General features: G+C 40.7%; 1 protein-coding gene across 5 annotated transcripts in view; it reads right to left on the reverse strand.

Moving 5' to 3' along the window:
* Nucleotides 1–6,719: 6,719 nt before the first annotated feature.
* epha8 (eph receptor A8) overlaps nt 6,720–21,709 on the reverse strand; it is a 92,731-nt gene continuing 77,741 nt past the window's right edge. Inside the window, exons 11-20 of one of the 5 annotated variants that reach the window (XM_044034343.1) lie at nt 19,884–19,980; nt 17,149–17,216; nt 16,732–16,857; nt 15,965–16,150; nt 14,388–14,449; nt 13,649–13,858; nt 10,169–10,318; nt 9,886–10,076; nt 8,852–9,010; nt 6,720–7,689 (exon numbers count right to left, since the gene is read on the reverse strand). In XM_044034343.1, coding sequence (XP_043890278.1) covers nt 7,575–7,689; nt 8,852–9,010; nt 9,886–10,076; nt 10,169–10,318; nt 13,649–13,858; nt 14,388–14,449; nt 15,965–16,150; nt 16,732–16,857; nt 17,149–17,216; nt 19,884–19,980 — 1,364 coding nt within the window. In that variant the 3' untranslated portion in view covers nt 6,720–7,574. Of the gene's footprint in view, nt 7,690–8,851; nt 9,011–9,885; nt 10,077–10,168; nt 10,319–13,630; nt 13,859–14,387; nt 14,450–15,964; nt 16,151–16,731; nt 16,858–17,148; nt 17,217–19,847; nt 19,981–21,709 lie in introns of all 5 variants that reach the window. The other 4 variants (XM_044034340.1, XM_044034339.1, XM_044034338.1 and 1 more) reach the window with 4 other exon arrangements.

The raw sequence follows: 21,709 nt of genomic DNA on the forward strand, positions 1-21,709 counted from the left end.
GGCCGTCGTCTTTTTCCTCAACTGATTGGGAAATTGGGGCTAGTATCTGTGGGACTGTCAAGAGTTTAAACTCTGTCTTAAGGATTCTGTTTCTTCTGTTTTATTGATTATCTACATTCAGTGGTGGACATCAAAGCTTAATTTCAGGCCGATACTATTAAAGCAAAGTATATATTGCAGGGTAAATGAAAGATAGATATGTGATATGGACCAATTAAACTGTCATAGATGCTCAGGTACACAAAGAGAAAATTGCTTTAAAGTGGCACAATATAGGATGTATACCTTCAAGTAATTATTCTGATGATACATCCACTCATAACAGGGTGAATGTCACCTCTGTCTGCATGTACCTGCTGATTTCACGTCTGTGCCACAAAACTACAGAATTCTACTCAATGACTTATTATTGAACTCTATTTTAGCCCAGTGCTGCCGGCAAAATGATTATTGGGTGTGAGAAATACCATCCAAAAGTGGAGTCTGATTGAAATCTTCATATTAATAAAATGACTTCATGCAATTCATTCTGAGCAACCACACAAATAATTGGACTGGTGTTATCTGTTACCATGTGGCAAACATTTACACAGTGATTATTATTCATTCTTCTGCATAAATATGTTATTAGGTAAACACTCATGTTGGTGACACTTAAAGAGCACGGTGAAGGAAAGCTGCGAACAACAAGATTCAACAGATTCTTTCCTCCTGGTCTATCTTCCCCTGTGTTGAACTAACAACATGACCTGACCACATCTGCACCGTGTGACACTGAAACACAATCTTTAAGACTCAGCACTAAATGTTGAGGCATGACCTTTTGCGTCTGTGTTTCCTTTAAAATTGATTTCATTTGTCAGTTAGTGTGTACCTCCTGAATTATATATGGCATATTTACAGAGCAGCGTCATTAAGTTACGAATATATGCACAAGATAATAGTTTGTGCAGAAAGATGCGTGCATGGACGATATTTTCTGATTTGCTGTGTGCTCTGACAATCACCGCTTCTGTTATTTAGCCTTTATTAGGGCCCCGGCACAAATGGCAGGGGCCGAAACGGTACCTACTGTTATCCTTCAGATCTATAATTATTATATCTGAAGCTTTACAGTCATATATGAGGGGGTTAATATGCATAACAACTCTTAATAAAAAAAAACCTCTGTGATAGCCCAGGGTATCATTTTGTCATGTCAAATAAAAAGGATGGGATCAGACTGTTGTCACGTGTGGTATTATCTTGTAATACATGTTGAAAGGGAAAAAGTCAGTCCTTCAGTCAGACTTCTCTCTTTGATTTGGAATGTAATTAGCACACAAATGGCTGTTAAGTTTATTTGAAGAATGCATCAATTGACATTGTTTCCTTGTTTATTTCAACTCGGCAGAAATCAGTATACTTAAAACCATATAAATACAATGACGGCTGGTATTTTATCTGGTAGAAATAAAACCTCTGTCCCTCTTTAAACATTCCCAGAGATCATTAATTTCTTTGCCTCCATGTTATTGCTCTTTACTTTGTAAAGGCAGAGTGGCCTCATGCTGAACCAAGAGCCTTAGGCTTATACAACAGTTTGCTATTGAACACAGAGCATTGTTTTTCTTGAGTGACTTATTAATCATATTTAGTTTTCAACGGCAGCAGGTCGGCACAATAAAATCCAGCTGGTGATTAATTTGCTCGCTTATTTTATTCCCAATTCTGACAAATAATGCAATTTAAAATAGTGGTGCTGAGAGACACAACACTGTAAATATAATAATTCAAAGAAAGGGACCAAGGCAGTAACAGTTAAGTGATCTGACAGGACCTTCCCTAGCAACCTATTAGATCAAAAGGCGGACTTACAACACCTTAGTTTGTACACATGTTATCCCAAGGTTGTTCACAAAGACTTGGGAGATTTACACTGATCTGAAGTCGTGTTAATGAGTTTATATTATTGCCAGCATGACATTAAATACTTGAGTGTTTAAATCCATATAGAAAGTGTTTGAATCTGTTGGTATTGTCTGGTTTGGGCCCGTTGTGAGGCGATAAGAGACGACAAATCCGTGCATTATTGCTGGCTTTATGCTCATTTCACAGTCGACCACAGAATATACCGGCGGCACAAGGATACGGACGTACCAGAGTGTTCCTGACCACAGATACTAATAGCTATGGCCACAGTTCTCAGAGAAGTCAGTCAGGGGACAGTGTAGATTGTCATTAGTGATGGGGGGCTTTGTGTCGTCTTGGGGACAAGGCTGCAGCTGATAATTGGGCGTGGGACTTGATGGCAACAAAGCAACACGGCCTTGGTAATGAGATTAATGATGTTGTGTTAGGTCTTGTTTCACCAAGGAGAGGATTATCTCCTAACAGCCTTCCTAAGGTGAAGGAAAGGACAATTACTCAGACATAGAATCATCAGGCTCATTCCCTATTCAGGCTGAGCCTGAAATGATGTTTCAGAGCCAGGTCAGGCCTCATTCACGCAGACACACGCACACACGCACAAAGCAATTTACTCAAAAACTCTGCAATGAGAATTTAGGGATGTCAAAGTCAATTGTTTTCAACCCATGTTGCAGAGTGAGCATAATGGCACCACAAAGTTCCGATGGACTCCTGATCACACACCTCGGGGTGAATATAAAAATGCTTCGTGTATATGGCCAAAACCAGAGAGAGTAGCGATGGTTTGCTTTGTCAGAGATGTGTCTTTGACGAATATTCCTGCTGCTCTGCCCGTGCTGCACACGTGAAAAATATTCATTACAAAAGACCTTTGGACCGTGTGAAGCACGAGGCTCATGATGCACCACTCCTCCAGTGAATCTCCCACCAAAGCCTTTTGAAGGCCCATGTGTGCAGAAGCACACGCTTGTGGATTTCAGGAAAACACACACTGGGAAACTGAATGCATCAGGGAATCAATAAATGAATAGAGTTTCTGTTTAGTCTTGTTTACTTTAAGAGGAATCATTTTTGTGCTGGATTCAATTCTCAATATAAAAAGTGCTTGTTACAAAAGCAAAAAAATGAGTCTTCTTGTTTAGCTTTTTAACTGTATTAAGTTCTCACACGGCCTTGAGGACTGTGTTGACCCAAAAGGTGAGAGACTCTCAAGTTTTCTTTTAAGAAAAACTAAAGGGCTTTTGCACTGGAGTGGCTGGTTTATATACTGTAGGTAGGGTGAGGAGTTGATAGGAGTCAGGTGTGTGGATTGCAGCCAGGTGAGCCTCATTGCACTCCAGATAAAGTAGGTCAGCTCCGCCTCTGCCATTCTCCAGATCTGCAGGAGAAACCAAACAAAGAAAAACAGTGGCCCAAAAATGCAACCAAAAAAACAGACCATCACAAGTCCCCCACTTACTCAATTACCTTCACGTTCTCTCAGTTTTAGACTCCACCGATCACCAGTGACTGTGTTTCTTGTGACCTCATTTGGAGCCAGAGTCCATGCTGTCGTAGAGTAGAGCCGTGAGATTTAAGTCAAACCTGACCGATTGTGAGTCACTCTTAGTCAAACATGACAGCTCAGCTGTTTTTATAGCATCAAATAACAAATAAAAAAATCATTAGTGATGTACACATGTATTTTTGATGCACACTCAAAAATACATGTGTACATACAGGGGAACAAATGCTTGTCGCTGGGGTTTTTGAAAGAAAAATATGTACCTTTGATTGAGTAACCCTTTACAATACTGAAAAGGTACAGTTTAAAGAAAATGACCAATCATTTTCCACTCAATAATCGCATTTTAACCATTTATTTACATGAATAAAAAGTTAATGTATTTGGTAGAAGAATGCAATCATCCACATAAACTGTGCAGCGCTAATGCAAATAACATTTCTAAGGAACATTTTCTTTTTTTACATTTTGAAATGTGTTTGTCTGTAGCCTTGGTGTACAAATTGTGCTCCTGCTTGTGATTTTACTCACTTTGTAGCCTTTCTGGTAGTCAAATGGTACATTTATTTAGTTATTCCCAGCACAATATTGCATTAACGAGGGAACATTTTCCAAACGTGTACCTACAGGTAGAGAAATGTTCTTGTTTTGTAACTGTGACTGTGAAGCCATCTTTTGGAAAAAGTTAATTGGCATCTCATTTGGATTTTTAGTTCGATCCATGTCCCATCCTCTAATGCCAAGGTCACATCATATGACTTTCAGAGTCGGAGGATCACTGTGCAGTTTATGCATCAAGGTATTTTCATTTCACGTTTGTTTTTTTTGTCACATTATTGTCCATCCTAATACACAGGAAGTGGTCTTACCATTTCCTGAGAAAACATAATGTCAGTTGCGTTGTGCAGCTTGTTGCCTAAAGGGTTGCTCTGGGCAGTTTTTGGACAAGAAAACCAAAACAAAGAGCTAACATGCTTCATAAGTTGTAGATTTGCAACAATTAGTGCCATCTTTTACGTTCCATCATTAACATAATATTCATTAGTACAGCTATGAAACAATCATAACACAATGATCATTTTGTTTGCATTCAGCAGCTACAGCTCCCATGTGGTTTGGGGGAAGTATTCGTTAACAAGTGAAAGCTGGTGGAGCTGAAGGGCAGGATTTTCACTCTGTTGTATAATAAATGGGCTGAAAATCACTGTTGCAGTCACACACAAACGTTCCTTTATTGTGTATTTATGGACAGTTTGCACATTTATGATTTATCATAGCAACAAGGATGATGCATCAACTGTAATAAAACCCTCTCAGAGTTGTATTATTCGGAAAATAAATAAACATGAATAAACAATGAAGAGTGAATAAATCCGTTTGGTGTAGTTTTGTTTTTTTTCTTCTTCTTCCTCCCAGTGACTGAACTTGCTGTATATATTATAAATCAATACATCTAGCAAAAGCATATCCTAACTTTATAAAATATTTTTCCAGTTCAAGTCCAGTGTCTTCAAAATCACCCTAAGGAAAAAAAAATGAAAGCAGTCGTGAAATGTCACTATAATACATAAGAAATATGAGGTTCCTCTCTAATAAAAACTGACATCAACCATCTAGAGCAAAACCTACCGAGAAGACATTCTCTCGATGGCACAGGAGTGGGGTAGAAATCAGGGCTGAGTATGTATTTCAGTGAGCCTTTAGATATTAACATTCAACTTACATGTTCATCTTGACCTTCTTCATCAACAATGAGGCAAACAGTGTCACATTTAATCAGAAGTTACACTTTATTTTACAGTCTGTGTAGCTTATGTGCACTGTATTTCCAGCATTCACAGTAAAAAATGTGTTCAAATATGAACTCTGGATAGCAAGAAAAAAACTTCCAAATAATAATAATAATAATAATAATAATAAGCTTGTGGAGGATTTTGTTCATGATTGCTCAGAGAGTAACAGAGCTTTCAGGTGTAACAAACCCCTCCCAGCAAAAAATATTATGCAGATGATGAAACACTACCTTGGGGCCACTGCCTTAATTATGTCTATTTTGGTAGAGGGCTAAAACAATGCACATCATATTAATATTGGGATTAATGTTTAAGGGAATTTAAGGATTAACATTTGGGGGTAAAATATTCTTCATACTTCTCCAGGAGTGGCAGTTGTGGGCTGCTTTAGGCTAAATTGTGATATAAAGGGCTTATTGAGTTATTAGAGGCTTTAGCCAACACTGTTCACTTGGTGGAAGACTTTAACAATCACTGTCAATAGATTCTAGTTTATGTCAAAAAAAACATTTTCAAATCTTTATCAATATTTTTATATTTTTTTCAAAAACCTGTAACTAATGTAAATGGGGGTGCAGTCCTAGGGAATGTCCCAGGGCAGATTCCGGATCCAGAAGGTGTCCACGACAGACAGCACCAGCAGGATAATAACAGTGATGGCGGACATAACCAATTTGTACAGCTAGTTTGGTCAGTTTGCCCTGGAGAACGAACTTCTTGCTTTGGCAGGTTGGCCAAAGAACCTGGTTCTTCTTCTCCTCTGCGTCAGCTCCCTCATCACTGTTCATGGGCTGCATTTCCATCGCAGCGCCATCCTGTGCTTTAGCCTTCTTACCATTTTATTTTATAATCAACTGCCAAATCAATATCTCAGTTAGTAAAAGCTAGTTGCTGATGACTAAACTATGATAACAAAACTTGAGATTCAGAAATGACAATTGTATACAGTATTTGATATTAATTTCAGAATTCATTGCAAAATGAATTTCTTTTTCTGAAGCTAATTAAGCCTGACAGGCTGTGATAACATAATATTCTTATATATTAGACAATATATTCATTTTGTCTATTACAATATATCTGATATGTAAGAACAAAATCATTTTTAAAAAAAGGGTTTAACAGCTCACCTCATATTCTTCATTGAAACCATTAGTGCTAATGAGTGACATTTTCAACACTCAAAGTTGGAACTGAGTTGGAGTGTCAATTGAAATGCATTTGAAATATACCTTATGAAATGTATTATAAATTAGAGCAAATCTGGAATACATTTAAAATAAGAGTGTGTAATAATCACCCCGAACACAAGTGTACAAATGCACCAGATACATTTTTTATGATAATGTTTGAAACGGCCCAAATGATTTTCGTATGCATATCTAAACACATCTAATTCAAATACATTTTCCTTTTAGGTCACTGTTACAGTGAAGGACATTGGTATGGACCGAGTTACTTACAACACAACTGAATTTCATTCATCTCTTTTTCCTCTTTTTTTTCCCCAATTTGTAGGAATTTGTTTGATATGATGTTTTTTTTTTTCCAACATCTAATTTTCGTTCTAGTTTGTGACACAACTGCAAAGCCGCCACAACAAAGAGAGATTGTAGAATAAAGTGCACTGTAACTGAATTATATACATTTTTTCCTGGTACAGCAGTTGAGCGCCGTGCAGCCGCAGACGGGGCAGAGGGTTCCAGGGCTCTCCTGGGGTCATTCATCAAGGCTGGACCTTGGAGAAATGTGCCTGTTGATGGTATTAATAGCCTGTGGTGATATAGGTCTTCTCCACAGCAGAAACGGTCGGGTTAACCGGGTGAGCCCTATCTCTCTTTTCTCCTTTTTTTTCTTTTGATGTTTGACTCGAGCTTAATTCTGAGTCTCCCTCTCCTCAAGCTGTCACGACAGGAGAGGTGGCAAAGTGTTGTCAGTACACCCATCCTATCACCCTGTACGTCACACCATCATATTCTCTCGCAGTTGCCCAGTTTCCGAAAATCATATTACTCTCATAAATTCACGATTGATAAATTATCTTGTAGGCAAACATTTTAAAATAACCTGTGATAATTAAGGCAGTCTTTCCTTTTATAAACAAGACATTTAAATTCAGAAAATGTAATCAGATAAGGGGAAAAAAAAATGTCACCCATGTCCTTAAGAAGTCATGTTTACTTGCTCCATACTTTAATCCTTTTCTTGTTGCGTTCCTTAATCTCTTGAGGATAAATAGTCTTGTAAAGTTCCCGAACATCTTCTTTTCCCTTTTATCCAATCATTTTGTTTCCCATGGAGTCCTGCTAGACTTAAATAGAAGCCTGGCTTTCTAGATTTGAGGAAGAACACCTCAGAGGTCGGAGTTATACGTGCACAGACGGCACGCTCTTGTTGAGGACCTGCACCCTCATCAGCTGGACGCTGGTCATGATCTTCTTCTGGTGGCCCATCAGCGTCACACCGAGCCTCTGGATGTCCCTGCACAGCAAACGCAGAAAAGTCTCAGTGTGTGGTTTTACCCTTAAATAAAAACCTTAAGACTTAACATCAAGCATTGGAGTTAAACAAATAATTCGCATTGACTGTAAAAAAATATAATATACTTTCAAAGCATATTTGACCAAATTAACTTATGTGACGCTTTAATGTGCAGCATTAATTCTATAATGATGGAAACACAGTCTTTTAACTTCACTGATGTGTCTTTTATCTCTCATGCAAAAAACTGTGTGCTCGTGTGAAAGTCAGTTATTCACAGATCAGTTTCAGACATGTTCACATTTGGGGGGTCTTCTGGGACACAACTGTGTGAATACATGTGTGAATGCAAAAAAATTGCAGAACGCAACAGTGTTTATTCAGCTGACATCCACTGATGATGTATTACGTTAGTGTTGTGTTCGTACTCCAAACACTTCATTTACTACTGATCCAAATAACTATGCAGAAACAGACAGGAAATAAGAGGAGAGAGAGAGAGAGGAGGCTGTGGGGCAACAAAACCTACTTCTGTAGATATTTCAAATTAAAAGCCCTCTAGTTGCTCCAGGTGTTACGATCTTCCCCTCTGAGTTATTTGGCCATTCATTTGGACTCTTATTATTCCCTGTTTTGTTGTGGTATCTCGTACCCTGTGTCTCTGCCAGAGGTTCTACCTGTCTTTGTCTAATTTTTTCTGCTTTTGTGATGTAAAGCACCACCCTGAAGTGTTTTGTCCCCGTTAATCAGGCTTCTGTTGTCTTCCCTAGAGTTTATCGATGCTCCTGAACCCCGGTGTTTCTGTTCCTAAAAGCCTTGTCCTGTGTGTGTGTGTGTGTGTGTATTTTGGTTCCTGAGCTCCTTAAATCTCAACACCAGAGACAAAATCCAACTCGTCCCTCATGGGCTACTTTGACACTGATCAGATCATTAAACTAGAAACAATCTGCATTCGCTGAATTTTTTTTTATTGGATCTGGAGGAAAAGGCGGTTTACAAGCATGGCAAAACCAGGATTCACTCATGTTTGTCAGTCAAACTGTTAAAGCCCTTAGGGGGGGCTTGTTAAGACGCTATAGAGCCCAGTAGTTAACCTCTGCACCGTTAACAGCTCACTGTCACCTCCGAGCTGTTATCGCTCTCTATCACAGTCGGTCCTCACCCTTGGTTCATGCTTATGACGTGTCCCAGAGTGTGGTAACCCCCTGCAGCAAAGTGATCCTTGTAGCGGCTCATCTTAATGGTGTCCAGCCACTCGTCTACTGAGTTACAGCTACTGAAGTCAGGGATGGCTCTCTCCATCAGCGGAGGACTCTTTAAACTGCGGCAAAGAGAGAGGCAGAGAGGGAGAGATGACGATAGAAAGATAGATAGAGAGAAGGAAGAAGATGAACGAGAAGACAAGGAGAAAAGTTGGAGGCAGTCCGAGAACAAGAAAAGAGTTAAAATGTGAGCAAGATGGAGAGTAACTGAGGGAAAGGCGGCTTTGAAATGCACTAGTAAGGGAGGCAGAAAATCAATAGCAGTTAAAATGATGGAAAAAAGGTGGCGGCTGAGGTTGTAGGATGGCTGCTTTGAGTAGATTAATAAAGGGAGAAATCCTTAACACTGCTCCTTCTCCATGGCCTCTCCCTCTTACTCCAGGTCTCCCTCACCTCACAGAAGCACATCGCTACGCACCACTGACTCCATACGACCAGGGCTCTGACCTGAGCAATTTACACTAGTCCAACCTCAGTCCTAGAGTCGTCCTGCTCCTACATTCACCACAGATGAAAGTCAATACTACACCAAGGCTTTTACTTAATACACCAGACATCTACTGTATGAGAGATGAGCTGATTGGAAAATAAACACGCCGACTTGGCTTCTTCTGCCACAAAAGTTTGAGGGAAACTTTATTCAGCAACTGTATCCCACGGTGCTCACATTTCATAGCAGTGGGATGAGACTAGATTTGCTTCGTCTCCTACACTGGGATAGTTTTAGATAATTGTCCAGGTCCATCTTCTCAGCCCCTCATAGGCAGAGTCTTGCTTTGATTTGCAGCTTAATCCACTAATCACATGAACCAATATTTGACTAAATGCTGGCGAACTGTCTGGCTCAATCAAATCAAAAGACTCCTCAGCGTGCAACACCACGCACCCATGTAGCGTCACTGCAAATATGGATCCATTCAGCGAGCCCACCCACCTGCAGAGCGTTTCCATGGACTTCAGGTTTTCTGGGTTGCGGATTAGCTTGTCGAGAACAGTGACTATCTGGCAAAAGCGCGGCCTCTCGTTGCGATCCTTCTGCCAGCAATCCAGCATGAGTGTGTGTAGAGCACCAGGGCAGCCCATAGGTGCAGGCAGCCTATAGCCCTCCTCCACAGATTTGATCACCTGCATGGTGCAGAAACATGAAAGAGACATGGATGTGTGGCCGACCAGCAAAGCAAACTGGAGTTTGGCTACGGACGACAAACAGTGCTCACGTCTCTGTTGGTGAGGTTCCAGTACGGTCGCTCCCCGTAGGACATCACCTCCCACATGACCACACCGTAGCTCCATACGTCACTGGAAGAGGAGAACTTCCTGTAGGTAATGGCTTCTGGGGCCGTCCAGCGGATTGGGATCTTCCCACCCTTCAAGGAACATAAAGAAGTTCAACCAGCATGCATTAGACATCCTGCTACACAGTGAGGTGACACTTTTTCCTCACTATATTCCGTATTTTTCCCTTTTGTTATGTCACAGTCGAACTGTGAAGACTGAAAGTCAGTCAGTCATCATCTAACCGCTTTATCCTCCACCGGAGGGTCACAGGGGGTGCTGTGCCAATCTCAGCTACATCGGGCGATAGGCGGGGTACACCCTGGACAGTTCGCCAGTCCATCGCAGGGCCACACACAGATAGAGACAAACAACCATTCACTCTCACACTCACTCCTACGGTCAATTTAGAGTGTCCAATTCACCTAATCCCCACATTGCATGTTTTTGGACTGTGGGAGGAAGCCGGAGAACCCGGAGAGAACCCACGCACACACGAGGAGAACATGCAAACTCCATGCAGAAAGGCCCTTGTTCCAACCGGGGCTCGAACCCAGGTCTTCTCGCTGTAAGGCGAGAGTGCTAACCACTACCTCAACGTGTGGCCCGCAATATTGTGTCATTAGGTAAATTATGTAATTATTGTTTTATTATGTAAATAGTATTTAAACTGCTTTATATTCTGTTGAGCAGTGTCACTGTACGAATGTCCATCCATCCATTATCTGTATATACAGAGGGGGTGGAGTGGAGCCAGTCCCACAATTGCTCTAATTTGAATAAAGAACTGTATTGTTGTTGCTGTATTGTTGCACCAGTTATTCATATGTTTTTAACATATACGCTATGTAGCATTTATTGACTTCAGAATTTAATACACAATTTGTACAAAGGTACTGTACTTTACCTGATGTACTTAGTTACTCTGCACTGCTGTGTACATGTCCACCAAAGCAGAAAGTTAAATGCTGCATTAAAGACTGAAGGAAGCCAGTGTGGACAAGCAGTCGGGACAAGAATAGACTTGCAAATGTTAGCAAGTATGTGAACCACTTAGACTATTTTGACATAAAACTGACACTTAATTAGGTTGACAAATGGATACATCACTTCCAAAACAAACACACACTCCCTGTGGGTAATTTTAAACATCTGAAGGTTACACTTACAATGCGTACCTGCTCTGTCCCGCGCAACGATAAATCCAGCAAACACAGGCCACTGGAATTCACTAGCCTTAATTGTTTAACATTGTTTGTAACAGCTGGTAGATTCTTCAAAGTGACTTTGCTGCCACTCTGATCCCACGCAATAAGCAGCATTATTTGGTTTATTCAAATGTGCAGGCAGCCATGTGAGTCTTGTGAGTCTTCAGCTGTTATTAACCATTCATTTGAGATGTACTGTAACGACACCGCGGCGTCTGTGATATCCCAATCTACAGCTCTGATCCCCTTCACATTGTCACTGAGCGATGCTGCACTTTGTGGCGGGGTTCTCTAATCTGATTGCTGTGCTTTAACAGAGTGTAACAAACAAATTTGTCAAATGCCACTTTCCATCAGTGTACTGTGGACTGATAGCATCACACTGGAGGCGGCAGCATCTGCCTGTTTTAGTTAAGGCCTAATATATCTGTCTCCATCAAGCTGCAGCTTTTATATCAGCCTCCTCTTTAACACTCAGCACTTACACAGAGGATTTTACACTGCTCACACTGTACAGAGCATGTATATCACTGTTGTACAATTGTATTTGTGTATTCTTTTAAGTTTGGGTTCTTCCTTTTCTTTACTAACTCTCCTCAGAACTGGCTGCTTAAATAATGTTAATATAAAATGCATTTAAAGCTGTAGCGTGTTAGCGCTAAACATAAATAAATATACAAGTCTGATGCCTTGCAGCAAATAGACTCAAGTTCACAGTTTACATGTTCTCTCTGTGTGTGCATGGGCGTTCTCCAGGTACTCCAGTTCCCTTCCACAGTCCAAAAACATAAAGCGATGTGAATGGTTGTTCGTCTCCATGTTGTGATGGACTGGCGACCTGTCCAGGTTTTACCCCGCCCTTCACCCTGCGTCAGAGGCCAAATGGAGGATAAAGTGCTAGACTATTGTCCGATGAGTTCAAACAATGCTGATTAAGCCTATCAGCTCGACACAACTCTCTCTGTCTTTCTCAGAGTAGCAGTGTTTACGTTTTGTGTCACCTGGAAACATTCACACGCTGCGGAACAGACGTGATGGCAACACCATCATTGCATTAATAAAAGCGAGACAACTGCACACAGGTTGGAGTATGATTGAAAACGCAAAGAGGCACCCATGAAAAACCACAGAGAAGGATCATGAATGTTGTGAAGGAGGAACTGAACCTCAAGTAGAATCGACTTACAATCTAAGTCAGGGGCTTTATATCTCCAACAGCCCCAATGATCTAAGGATTCAGTGTATGCAGAGATGGATGTTTGGAGTTTAAGATGTAATGGTGGACAACAATGTCAGATGGACACATTTTTAACTACCAGGTGTGAAACAGTGAATGGTACAGATGCCGTGATACATTATGTAGAAATTAAAAATATTCATGTGTTACATTATATACTGTTATTGATTTGCACTGTGTACAGAGGCAGCTTTTCAGGAAATTGCCAGTAGCCCAAACTGTCTCATTTCACTTCAGCATCCGTGGTCTATAAACAATGAAGGTGACCTGCCTTCATCAGTCACAGAGACTACATGCTTTGAAGGAGGCAGCCTTTGAAGTGGAAAAACAGCTTATACTATATAGGTCTTCTGTATATACCTCCTACGTGATTTTATGCTTTGTGTTGTGCTCTCTCCACTGGCTTCCTGTCCGTGATCGGATTGATTTTAAAATGTAATTGTTGTTTTTTTAAAGCTCTTAATGGTTTGGCACCATCTTACCTCTCTGAACTTCTTCTTCTTCACGCTCCATCCCAAGCTCTGAGGTCTTTTAAGAGGCTGCTTTTAGAGGTGCCAAAATCATGACTAAAAACCTGGGGCGATCAGGCCTTTTCTGTAGCTGCCTTTTAAACTTTGGAACGAGTTACCCATGGAAATTAAATCTGCCTCCACCATTGGACGTTTTAAATCGCTTTTAAAGACCAACCTCTTCTCCTTGGCCTTCACTTCAGGAAAAGAGTAGTCAACCCGGATGTATTTTTTACCATTTTACTATTTTATTACAGTATGTTTTATGTTGCTGTGCCTTTAAATCTGTAAAGCACTCCGGTCAACCTTGGTTGTTTTTGAAATGTGCTCTCGAAATAAAGTTGACTTGACTTATATTTTTTATTGCAAGTCATTTCTACCCACTAAAAGTGGCCATAGCTCTTAAAGAAGTGTGCATGGATGTGTGTGTGTCACTGCATCAATGCTTGCCTCAATGTGAAAACTCACACTGGTGGTGTATGCAGCATCGGGGTCGTCCTCCAGCACTCGGGAAAGGCCGAAGTCCGAAACTTTACACACCAGGTTGCTGTTGACCAGAATGTTGCGGGCAGCAAGGTCTCTGTGGATGTAGCCCAGGTCAGACAGGTAGGTCATACCTGCTGCGATGCCACGCAGCAACCCAACCAGCTGGATGATGGTAAACTGGCCATCGTGTCTCTAAAGGGAAGGGCGGAAAGAAAAGACAAAGAAAATTCAGACATGGGGAGGCGGTGGGAGAGATTTTCAGCAGCAAATCAAAAAAAAAGAAAAAGTGACAGTATTGCTGCAAAAGAGATGAAGAGAATGACAATAGATAAGATTTTAATTGAGATAGTCAATAGAGAAAAGATAAGAGAATAAAACATGACAGGGACTCACTTTTAAGTTATAATCTGTAATATTTTCATATAAGCAGGTACTTTGGCTGTGTGACATTATGTCACATCAAACTACGGTATAGTTAATTTTAGGAAACTGTCACGTTACGCACTCAACCACCGGTGGCTGATAATTCTCTCCATGTAACAATCCTTTATTACACAGGAACCGATGCGTGTCAATGGCCCGTATATGGACAGATTGGTCTGGAGATTTTTACATTCTCACATAAATTAAAGACACACTTTAATGTCCATACGGACCATCTGAACCAAAGACTGCTGAGGAGACCAGAACCTACTGTTCAGGTGAATGTATCGGTACTAACCCTTAGGAAGGAGTCCAGCGAGCCATTCTCCATGTACTCGGTGATGATCATCACTGGTTTGCCTGAATAATAAACAGCAACAGGCATTGCAATAAACATTTAATCATGTACATGTGCAATTGACACCAATCTACTCTGTGCGTCCCTCACTTATGTGTAAAAGAAGAACGTTCTGTTTAGTTATTGATCTACAAATAAATCAATTCCCTTGTTAATCCGTAGGCCTGTCTTGGGGACAATTACCTAGAAGAAATTAGATTAAAAAAGTATTAGACAAATGGAGATGATATGTCATTGCTCCTCTAATAGCTTGACACCTAGTAAAGGTGGATTGTTGTGAAGTTTATTACAAATATTCCTGTTGACAGGGTTTATTTATAAGCTCAACTAAGACATGTAAGCAGCATGTCAGCAAAATAGACGTTCATAATTATCTCTCACCACATTTTTAATCTTTATATGATTCTTTCTGTCAAAGTAAAAGCGCCCTGGCAATTCAGTTCTATGTATCCATTCATTTATGGTGAAATATTTGCAGAAGTGGCAGATGCAATGCTTCAAACCACAGAGTGCTGGCATTTATATGTGAGCAGACATTAAAAAAACCAGAAGCTACGTATGAACCCCATGTATAGCAGCAGGAGTGATGCAGCCATCTGTGTCTTCACTGCTATTTTTTTTAAATTATACAGCATTCTAGGTGCAATGATTGAAAGATGCACTCATAGAGGACAAAACCACCACCACTACTCAGTTTCCCACATTGTCAATATGGTGATCCATATCACAACCAAATGTAATGACTGCTGGTACATCCCCAGGAAAAGTCATCAAAACCTGTCCTTATTTTTTTTTAGTTATGCTGCTCGCAAACAGACAACAAATGCCATAACCTCATTGACAAAGGTAAATACACTAAAGAGATAAGTGCCTGGCTCATCACACTGCAACAAACTCTAAATACTAAATCCTAGTATGATCCATAAATACATTTGAGTTTTAAGTCCTTCCAGCATGGCTTCATGGTGGTCGCACACCAGACACATCCACCCCTACGGTCATACAGTCAAACAGACATTACATTAGTCAGACTTTTTAAAAAGAGAATGAAGGTTGCAGTAGTTGAGATATAACATATAAAATTGTTTCTGGTTAAACTGACACCAGAAACTGTTAAAATAATAATAAATAATAATAATAATAATAATAAACATGGATCATCTACATGGAACTGTAGCTTGACACAGTGCAAACTGGCTCATGATGAAACCGATACCCGCTGCTTTCAGATCACTGTAAAACCTCTCCATAATGGAAAGTTCCCTCAGCATGTGACTGCCATTACAGAGCTCAATAATCTTTATTCTGCCAAGATGGCATTGACGTTGAACTGTAACTAAAATGAAAGGGAAGGGGAAAAGATTAAAAAGTGGGAAGATTGGTGTTGTAAGTGCTTGATAAAAAGGGCAATATTGGGGGAAAAAAAGCCGTCTGTAGCACGACACGTCTACACTCGGAATAAAAGCTCTATTCTATTTGATTCTATTCACAAAGACATTCACATAGAGGTGACATACTCTGGGTTACCACTCCTTCCAGGCGGATGACGTTGGGGTGATCAAACTGAGCCATGATGGATGCCTCAGCCAGGAAGTCCCTTTTCTGCTTCTCCGTGTATCCCGCCTTCAGAGTCTTCAGGGCCACTGGAATGTCTCTTTTCCCTGGGAGCCTCATTCGGCCATAACACACCTCCCCAAATTCTCCTGAACACAAACAGCAGGCCAATTCAGCAAATTACTGTACATTCATCTTTAAACATTTTGTACATATTGTCCAGTACAAAACATATTGTTTGCTTTGCTGCACCTGCGCCCCCCTCTAAAGACACAGCTGCGATGAGAATATGAGTTCAGATATTTTACTTGGTTAGATAAGAGGAAACAAATCCACTTCAAGGCTGTGTGTCCACTACATGTGCAAACTCGGAAGTCAGCTAATCAGCCATCCATTATTTCCCATTAACGCTTATCTTAAGCTTGGAAGAAATGTAATTGTGCTTGCTGTTATTTGCTTCCCTCAGCTTTGTACTTCATTCTTGTCATTATGTCTGTAGCAACAGTGCATTGTGGGCCTGACACAGTGTTAGTATTCCCTGCCAGTTGGAGGAGCTTTGAGTGACAGCACCACACAACGCTCTGATTCCACTCTGCCATCCTCCTCTCTGCTGCACATCACAGCCTTGACACCAGCCAATGATTTTAAGTTAGCTCAGCCGATAATTCTTATTTTCTCTCTTTTACTGTGTGTGTCTGTGTGTGTGCGCGCAGGGTGCGTGTGGTTTTACCTGAACCAATGATTTTCTCTATTTTGATCCTGGAAGCTTCAATTTCTCGGGCAAACTCGTGCACCGCCTGGCAGGGGTCCTCGTATGTGTGTGGGTCGATATAGAACCTTGCATCAGGGAATGACACTAAGATAAACAACATTACCATTTGGTCACATATCAGCGGAAGAGAGCAACATCACATCTAAGGCCCCTGCCACTGGTGTGTGGAGGGAAAGTTGATGAAAGGAGAGCGATGGCTCGGAGAAAAAGAGCAGACAGAGAAAGAAAGAGGACAAGCGGGGAGACAATGAACAGGGCATTAGGCCTGTGTGCTCCCGCAATCACTCAGTGTGATGAAGATTGTTTGCTCTGAGGATGAACTTTAATAAGATCTAATCTATTACTGGTAGTAATTGAGGAATGGGTTAAACATACCATGACCATTCTGATAATGCATCTTCTCCTCGTCAGAGTCCTGGAAAGCTTTGCTGTAGCCACAGTGTCTGTACAAACCACACACACACACACACACACAATGCCAGTCATCCAAACAGACACATGCACACACATAAACATACAGCGGCATGAATACAGGACAATAGACGTTTGTACTATCAAACTGTCACCACCGTTTATAACTCATTAATCAATACTTCTTCATAATGGAATATTAATTTCAACATCTGTTAGTCCGTTATTTGGTTTTCCACTGGCTGCAAAGGGGGATCTTTAAAAGGGTCAGCAACACTCAAATGATCACTACAGACATAGAAGCTGTGTCTCAATTCAGGGGGAGTTCACATTTGAAGGCTGATTGCATTACACTGACTTGGCTGCTCCATTGTGAAGGTCCCTCAACAACATCAACACATGAGACAACACAGCAACCGAGCATGTGAAGATAAACATGAGTGTCAAGTAGAAACACTCAGCGGAAAACAATTCATGGTCACATTAAAAAGAAGGAGCCTTATGAGATGTAATAGTTTTGTGTTTACATGTTATGTTACTGTTATGGGCCATAAGGTGATCTGCTACATCGCGAGGCAACAACAGTAACAAGACAGAAAAATAAACCAGCCATTATTTCAGTTCAGCCTCTATGATCTACACGTCCTATGGGGGCAGTCCCTGAATTAAGACACAGCTGTGGTCTACCGCTCAAGGTAAGAAAGAACATCTTCTTATGCATTGTATACCCATTAAGTTTATTTGGTCATTAGCGTTTTAATACTGCCATTACCATTTAATAGTAGGTTTTCAAAGTAAAAGCAATAAAAATCAATATTCATGTTAAGAAGTCACAGTAAACACACCTCATTAGAGGAAGGGGAGAGGACTTAACTGGCCAGAATTGAGACAGGCTGCTACTCATTGTGAATGAAGCCCTGTGGCGCTACGGTGGTTGTGTACAGCTCGACTTTATGCAGATGCGCTGGCAATGTGAGTAAACCAATCACACAGCAGAAACACAAGCACAGAACTGTTTCTCCTTCCAATAAAGATCCAACAAAGTGAATCAAGGAAGTTGCCGAACTACTCTGGCAAGACACCTTTGTTAAAGGTGTGGAACAAGTTCAACTACAGAAAAAGTAGCTTCACACACATAAGCTTGTTCTGATTACTTGAAAAACAATAGCACTGTGAACTTCCAACACACAGCATGAGTTCTGTCTATTTCAGTGTTTAGGTCTTGTAGTGGAACAAAGAAGTTGTTGTGAGTAATGAAGTCATGAATAAATGATGTCATTGTCTATGCTCTCTGCTGCGTGTTGTGTAAGTAACATACCTCTGCCTTACTATACTTTCTAGCATTTCCAAGAGATTCCCTCCATGGCACTGGGTCTCCTAAGGAGAAATCCTGACTCAAAACCTGAACCAACACCCCAAAACTCCTGGGGTTGAAACCTACATTGACTGAACAATTGAGAGCTTTGCTTTGCTCCAGTGCAATGTCCACATTACTGCTGACTGCCGCACCAATCTGCCTATCAATCTCACACTCCTCCCTCATCTTGAACCTGAGATAATTGAACTCCTTCACTTGGGGCAGCAGGAAGCAATCCACTGTTTTCAAGATAAAAAACCATTGCCTTGGACTTGAAGGTGCTGACTAACTCTCATCCCACACCACCTCACACTCAACTGCACATCACCGCAGTACATCCTTCTGCGTCACCATTTAATCCAGCAATCAGAACTACATCATCTACAAAAAGCAAAGACGCAGGTCTAAAGTGCCCAAACTGGACACTTTCCTCTCTAAATAAGAAAACAACAGCTCTGTGCTTTAGTTTCTTGTGAACGCCAGTGACTCTTTGTCTGAGCCTTCAATCTGCCTTTTTCTTCTCATTTCAAATAGCAGACCCTATTTTAAGGGAAGTTTTTTTTTAGTTTAAGGGAACTAAAATCTCTTTTAGAGAGCACAGACTCTAATTCATCAGCCGTGTGGTGAAGTATCCATTACCCCTCATCCTTCACCTACTGTGTACTCAGTAAAACTGTCTCTATGGTTTCTGTCACAAGGGATTTATGGTATTTTCTTACTAGTTCCATTTCAGTGAATTCCCTAAAAATAAACATTTTAACATTTACACTGAAACAGTAGTCTGTATTATCTCCCCTTGCATTGGTCTTATGTCTTCTGGACATTGTAGTCGCAATAACTTATTCAAAACCTAACTGAGATTGAAATGTAAATTCATTAAATGCAAAATGAACCATTCTTTACAGTTCTACATTACAGAGATGTAAGATGAGGACACCAAAGGGAGGGAGAGATAAATGGTTTGGTTTGAAAGTTACTGAACATGAATCAGCGTCGCTAAAGCCATGATGAGGTGGACATTACAAGTTAGAAAATTAGCCTTGCAGAACACTGAGACGCAGATAAGGTATTACTCCCCCTCCACACGTCGCCTGTATTACTAATAGAAAACCATGCACTTATTTTAGCACAGTAAGTGGCACAGAAGTAAAGTAACATGCTAGGATGTAACAACCTTACTCTCATTTCACTGGCAGCAAAAACAACATATGGCACAAGCACGGGGGGTGGGGGTGGGGGTGGGGTTACAACAACATTACACAAGGAGAGGCATAGTAGAGTAGTGTAAGAAAAGTGTTCCACACACAGCAGCGATGGGTAGTGTGGTAAAGTGTAGCCTTGCCGTTTCCTGCAGATGATGATGGCCAGAAAAGCGACCAGGCCGGACACCAGGGCCATGCAAATCCATATGATGGTCATGGTGTTGTAGCGCAGAGGAGCTGGAAAAACACACACACACACACACACACACAAACATGTGTCAGCTGAATGACTGCAAACAGTTTACACTTAGAGACACACATGAGGCAGGTAGAGAGGCCCTGGATAAACAATGTAAACATGAATTTGGAGCTTCATTAAAGGAGCTCAGCATTTTCTAATTACCTCCTGTTTGTATTTTGAAAAGTGAGTCTGTCCCAACTTGAGTGGGAAACATTCCGTGCCAGTGTTGTCATCTGTCCTCAGTGATTGAGGTAATTAAGCCCCCATCTTTAAGTTGGCTGTTCTAATTACATGAAAATGTAAGAGTACTGTACAACAAATAGAAATCATAACAGCAACAACACAAAATACTTTTATCCCTTTTAGGTCCAGCGTTTTCAGTCCCTGCTATGGTCAATGTGCTGGGGATGTCCCTGATAATGTGATCTTGTACTTGTCATTGAAGCTAACGGATTACTGTAACCCAGTACATTGCAGGGTACACTGAGTTACAGCAATCAGGTGAATTCATCTGAAGCTGAAATTCTTTCACAGTCTGATTTGTCTGCTCCTCCTCTCCTCTCACTCTGATGCGGCCTTCTCCACAGCCATATGACCTTTCATTATGTCGTTCTGAATCTTTTATTTTACTTTGCACTGTACAACATGTACACACATACTTTCTATTTTAAGTGTACAGATTTGCACATTTCATACTGCTATGACCTCTTGAACCGACTCCTGACAGCAGTGTTGCCAATGATAATGAATATTGAACTGCATTGGGTTTTTGTTGTTGTTGTTGTTGTTGTTGTTGTTGTTGTTGTTGTTGTTGTTGTTGTTGTTTTGGTGGCAATGAAAAGATAAGAGACATTTTCTGAAGAAAAACTGAATGTGCTTGTTGATGCATAACAATGTCATCAGTCAGGAATTAAACTGCAATTGTTTATTACATTGCTGTAGAGGTACTTATGTAACAGTGGTGCTGTTGAAGTCCACATTTCAAAATGGAAAACCACAACCCTGTAATGGGATGGAATTGTTTCTAATGTAGGCCTAAGTAAGTTATAAAATGTTACCTCAATCTTCTATTGGTTCACTGCAAACCCGAGGTGGAAATACACAACCTTCATGACTATGTATTTCCACCTCGACTTTGGGGTTTGCCTCATTTTCACTTTGTATTATGTGTGGAAAAACAAAACCTTTAACATATGGACAATGTTCACTATGTTAAAATACTTATATTCCACTGGATGGCATCTTTAAGTTTCGCAGCCTCTACAAGAATCACTGAAATAAAATACAGATAAAAACACATAACTTAACAAAGTACAGTAGAGAAAACTTGTGCGACTGTGGAGGAGCAGGGGAGAACAACAAGGTCAAATCAGGACTGCATTATTTTGGGATTCTAAGTGATGCCAAATGGGCGTCATTGACTGTTTTATTAACGACTGAAATTGTTTATAATATTATGGACACACTACTGCTCCTGCATCAATAGGCTCTCATGTATAAGGCAAAATATGAGGTTTTCAATGTTCGCTTTTCTTCACCCCGAAACGAAGGTGTTGATGCCTGCAGTTTTTTGTGCACTGCCTCTTTTTTTTCCCGCAGATATACTACCAAATTCCACAAATACCTTCTTCATCCTGCTGTGCCAGAGCCAGAAACCACTGCAAACGCACTGACACAGCTGAAAAAAAAGGATGCTGACAGCATGGATACATCAGTCACTACTGA

This window comes from Solea senegalensis, linkage group LG9, assembly GCF_019176455.1.
Source record: "Solea senegalensis isolate Sse05_10M linkage group LG9, IFAPA_SoseM_1, whole genome shotgun sequence".
Classification (NCBI taxonomy): domain Eukaryota; kingdom Metazoa; phylum Chordata; class Actinopteri; order Pleuronectiformes; family Soleidae; genus Solea; species Solea senegalensis.